The sequence below is a fragment of the Camellia sinensis genome, chromosome 6 (assembly GCF_055761805.1).
Source record: "Camellia sinensis isolate YWXY chromosome 6, ASM5576180v1, whole genome shotgun sequence".
Classification (NCBI taxonomy): Eukaryota; Viridiplantae; Streptophyta; class Magnoliopsida; order Ericales; family Theaceae; genus Camellia; species Camellia sinensis.
The window spans coordinates 118,357,841-118,362,985 of NC_138966.1; the positions used below are offsets into that span (position 1 = coordinate 118,357,841).

General features: G+C 34.7%; 1 protein-coding gene across 1 annotated transcript; it reads right to left on the reverse strand.

The window, feature by feature from the left end:
• Window positions 1-2,670: 2,670 nt before the first annotated feature.
• On the reverse strand, window positions 2,671-3,462 carry LOC145793533 (protein FAR-RED IMPAIRED RESPONSE 1-like). Its single transcript, XM_082876381.1, has one exon. It carries the CDS (start codon window positions 3,460-3,462, stop codon window positions 2,671-2,673), a length of 792 nt encoding a protein of 263 aa, XP_082732507.1.
• Between the last annotated feature and the right edge of the window lie 1,683 nt (window positions 3,463-5,145).

Consider the following 5,145-nt stretch of genomic DNA (forward strand, 5'->3'; position numbering starts at 1 on the left):
GTGGGCTGGGGCTGGGTCTAATAATTTAGGTATAGTTTATCAGTAATGCTAGTCTTCAGGAAAGGGTTTCAGAAAAACCTCCAGGAAAAGGTGGGTCCCACCTGGTAAGGAAATAAAAAAAGGAAAAAAATGAAACGTGATGGAAGAAGTCGTTGGCTGAACCTTCCTATTTAGGGATGGCAATTTGAACCCAGCCCGACGGGGACCCGACCCCCCGTCCCCGATAAGAATGGTTTTTCCCCGAAAAATACCCCCTACGGGCCGGGGATGGTATTTAAAAATAAATCCCCGGTGACATTCGGGTCGGGGACGGTGATACATATTTTATCCCCGGCCCCGCCCCCTGCCCCGGTCACCTGCCCCGGTCAGCCCCGAATTATATTATATATACATATATATGTTTAGAGTGTGGTTTGGTTGAACACATGACTCTTTAAATATTATATATATATATATATATATGTTTAGGATGGTCAGACTATCATGGTCTACACTCACTCTCTCTTATCTCTTACAGTCTCTCTCTCTTTTCTTCTCTCATTCTCTCTTCTCTCTAGTGGCGACAAAGAGTGCGATCTCCTCTCTCTCCAGTGGCGACGGTGCATCTCTTCCTCTGCGGCAGTACGCACACCCTCCTCTGTCGCCGCTTCGGTCCCAACCACGACAGATCTGGACAGATCTGAGTAGATCCCATCTCCTCCACACCACTGCAGACCTTACATCTCACATCTCAAATCTGAGAAGATTAGATCCCACCATTTATGTATATACATATATGTGTCTTTGTATTGTCCCTGTGTGTAATCTGTCTGTCTCCATATTATTATTAATTTTTTTTTTTTTTTTTTGTGGTTGATGATGTTGTCGTTGATAAAAATGATGTTGAGGGAGCTACGGGGATTTTCCGGGGTCGGGGAAACCCGATCCCCGTTGGGGGCAGGGGTGGGGGGGTGATGGGTTCCCCGTCGGGGATCGGGGACAGGGACAGGGAGTTTTGTAGCTTCGGGGATGGGGGACGGGGAGTGCGATCCCCGGCCCCGCCCCGCCCCGTTGTCATTCCTATTCCTATTATATCAACAACAAATAGGGTGGGTCCCACCCAAGAAAATAAAAAAAAATAAAAAAATAATAAAACAATAAAATAATAAAAAATAAAAAGAAAAGGAAAAAAGAAAAGAAAAATAAAGGAAAAGAAGAAAATGTTGGTTGTAACCTCCATGTTATATCAACAACAAATATTGTAAGGTAGCAATTCAAGTGAATTCCTTTTAGTGAAAACTCACAAAGAATATAATCCAAGGAATAACAAAAAGAATTTATATATTGCCAATATATAATAGTTCAATAACATAAACCTACATCAAAATGACAATACTTCAACATAAGCTTATACCAAAATGACAATGCTTCAACAACTCAACAACATAAGCCTACACAAAATGACAATGCTTCAACATCGGCTTGCCTAGAAGTCATACAAATATTGTCAATGGTAAATTAAAAATAAATTAATATAGGTCCAAGAAACATTGTCATTGTTGATATCTTCAACTTCTTTCATCTTTGTCTCGTTCGGGATTTTCAGATTGTGACTGCGCCATATCATTCAACATTTTTGTGAAACTTGAATTGCCCAACATCCAAGATTGAGATGGATGATGATGTCCCTACCAAAAAAATAAAATAAAATAAATGACATAAATATTAAATTTTTGTTTAAGCCACGTTAATAAAATACAAAATGGAATATTATGTACTTGGGATGACAAGTGTCCTTGGAGCATGTTTTGTTGCCCAAAACTTGGAGCCAACATTTCAGATTCCTGCAATATAACAAGCACCCATAGAATTATAAATCCAACAATAAACTAACAAAATCTAGCTATAAAAGAAATCAATAAATCCAACAAGTTTCTTACATGGATTTTAATACTCTCTTGTGTACCAAGATCAACAAATCCCATATGTGAAGGCGCACTAAATTCATATTGCTACAAAATATAAAACTTGAAAGTTAACAAAATAATAGCTTATCAGTTAATGGTAAATTCATGCATGAGATATTTTTCACACCTCTATATTTCCTTGGCTGCTGGTGCTAGTGGTCTTTGTCTTTGTCTTGGTCTTCACTCTTTGCTTCTTTTTAATAGTTTTTTCAAGCATAGACTGTTTCCTTTTACATGGTGGCCTACTATTCCCCTAAACTCAAACAACCGACAACTACAATTTGTTTCAGAACTATCCTCTTTCAAATATACTGTGAAAGTTGCAAGTCTAAGGCTTTCTCCAAAGGGAACATCTTCACTTACTTCATACACAAAAAAATTAAGATCTTCTGAACACAGAGACAAATTGCAATAAATCTTTCCTACAACCTCCTGTTGGAACTCTTTGAATTTTGCAATTGTGTACGCATTTTGAAATTGCTTTTCAAATGGATATTGAGTTATGCATGGGATGTATGAATTGAGAGAATTGAATTCTTCACCATTTTCATTTTCAACCTTCTTTGCCATAGCATTTTCATATTGCTCCACAAATTGTTTCAAAGTGGTTTTCGAGTTAATGTACCCATCAAAGAATGCGTGCATGCTTTCACTACATTGTGTGGTTGACATTCTTGCCCAAAAAATGTCTTTGACAAACACAAGTACCCATCGATGTCTTTCCTCATACATCCCCAAACTCTTTAAATGCTGCTCTACTCCTCGCATCGGCCCAAAATACATTTTGTAATCGACCATTTCCATCCAAATCCATGACATAAAGAAAGTCTGAATTATCACCTTGCATTTTCACAAAATAATTATACATTGCAGTGGCATCTCCTTCCTCAAGTCGTAAACGATGAACTTTGTCTATATGATTCCTACAATCTTTCTCTAAATATGACAACTTCTCACGCCCTCCAGCTTCCAACACAAGTGAAGTGAAATTTTTGTTCATCCTAATCCCCGCTCTATCATTTAATTCAAGTCTCCTCTTCACATGCGGCTCAAGTATCCTATTTTGCTTGAAAAAATGAGATTTGGTTGGACTCATTTTATGGTTATGCTCAAGTACTAAGGATCGCAATAGCCACATTCCATCGGGTTGTAGAATTGCATTAATGCAAGCTTTGCATCCCGTTGTTGTTTGTGGCCGTAATTTAACTGGATTGCTTGTTTTGATTATTGCCTTCCCAGCACGAGTACAAGCAAGAGTTATATATTTTTTCTCCCCATCGCCTCCCTTTTTACAATTTTTCTTAGACACCGCAAAACCATTTTTCTTCCCATATGTTGCATAATATTCATAAATTTCATCACTTGACTTAAACATCATTCCCACCTTAGGATCCTCAGTTTCAACTTCTACATTTTCAGTTTCAACTTCTACATTTTCTGTTTCCTCCATTTCATTCTCAATATTAATTTCATTAATGCCCTCACTTGAAGAACCACTCCATATTTCTTCATCCATATCTCTACAATATATATATATATATAACAAATTAAAAAGTTCTTCAACAAAAATAAATATAAAGGCAATAAATAAACAGGAATTAATTTCGTTCTTAAACAAAAATAAATAAACAACCAATAACTAAACTGAGACTATTTAAAAATAATAATTTGTGCCTTGAAATATATACATTGGTGGTATAAGGCATCAAAAATTTTCAAAATTGAACAAAAACCCCCAAAATTTAACCTATGCAATTTCTAGGCTTTCATACATGAAACAAAGTAAATCCACAAAATCTCATTGAAAGATTCAAATTTAGAGATAACAGAAATTAAAACGAAAATTGAGTTATATAACCTATGCAATCCACAACATCTCTTTCATTGAAAGATTTAGAGACAACGAAAATTTTCAAAAGCCCCAAAATTCAAAATTCTAGGGTTTGAAAAAAATAATCCCAAAATCGCACAAAGAAGGTAGGATACAAAATCAAGCTTGGTAAAACAACTACAAACACTCAGATTTTGGTTGCAAATCTTACCTTCGGTGTTCTTGCAAGAATGGTGGGATTAGAGACTGAAATCGCAGCAAAAATCTGAGAGTGACGGAGAAATCAAACGGAAATCTCAGCAGTTACAGAGACACCGGCGGCAGTGACCGGCGGCAGCAAGCTTGCGAGTGAGAGGTGAGCGAGAGAGTGATGAGAGAGTTGAAACGTGAGCTAGAGTGGTGAGAGAGTTGAAACATGAAAGAGTTGAAACATGAGACTCAGAACTTTTTTTTATTTCTTAAACTAACAATTTTCTTGCCAGGTGGGACCCACCTTTTCCTGAAGCCTAGCATTACTGATAGTTTATTCAGGCCCATGCTTCTTTTTATTTTTATTTTATTTATTTATTTTCCCTAACATGTTCAAGTTGGTTCTACTAACTGGACTTATTTATTTATAAATCCTAAGTGAAAAATTTATGAACGTATAAGTCATGTGAATAAAAAATTTATAGTGTAACTTATTCATTTTTGCTTTTGTATATATATAGTTGTGAGCTTTATTTCTTAGATTAATAAATTTATCAATGTAATTGAGAAATTATCATTATAATGATTGTTTATTATTAGCAATATTAGTAAATTGATTAATAGGATTTGTAACTACCATTTTAAACAAACCAGTGTGCTAATATTTTGCCTTGTCTAGCCTTAGCCCAAAATATACTTATGTTATGTTTGAATAAAGGATTTGATGGAAAAAGAAAAAGAAAAGAAAAATGAAATACTTAGAACATTTTATTTTTATGGTTAACTAAAGAAAAAATAGATTTTCTAAGAAACCTCTATATTCATTTGATTATTGTTTTTATTTATTTTTTTCCTTCTCAACCAAACAAAAGCAAGAAATTTTATCAATCAATTTATCTGTGTCTCTAACAAATCCAAATTCAATGTGTAGCCCAAATGTTTAAAATTCTTCATGTTGTTGATGTTGGGAAAAGCACAAAACGATTGTAATACAGTGACAGATGGGCTCCCTTAAAATCTAAGTCCATGTTTAATTTGATTTTCAGAAACTTATTTCAGAATTTTTTTTCAAAAAATTAAAAATTAATTTGGTGAAAGAAATAAAAAATAAAAAAAAATCAAAACACATATATTTTTATATAATTTTATCTTTTGGGAGGTCAAAAATAATTTTTAAAA

Excerpts from the sequence above, each read along its gene's own strand:
- LOC145793533 (XM_082876381.1), bottom strand. The coding sequence starts at position 3,462 with ATGGATGAAGAAATATGGAGTGGTTCTTCAAGTGAGGGCATTAATGAA.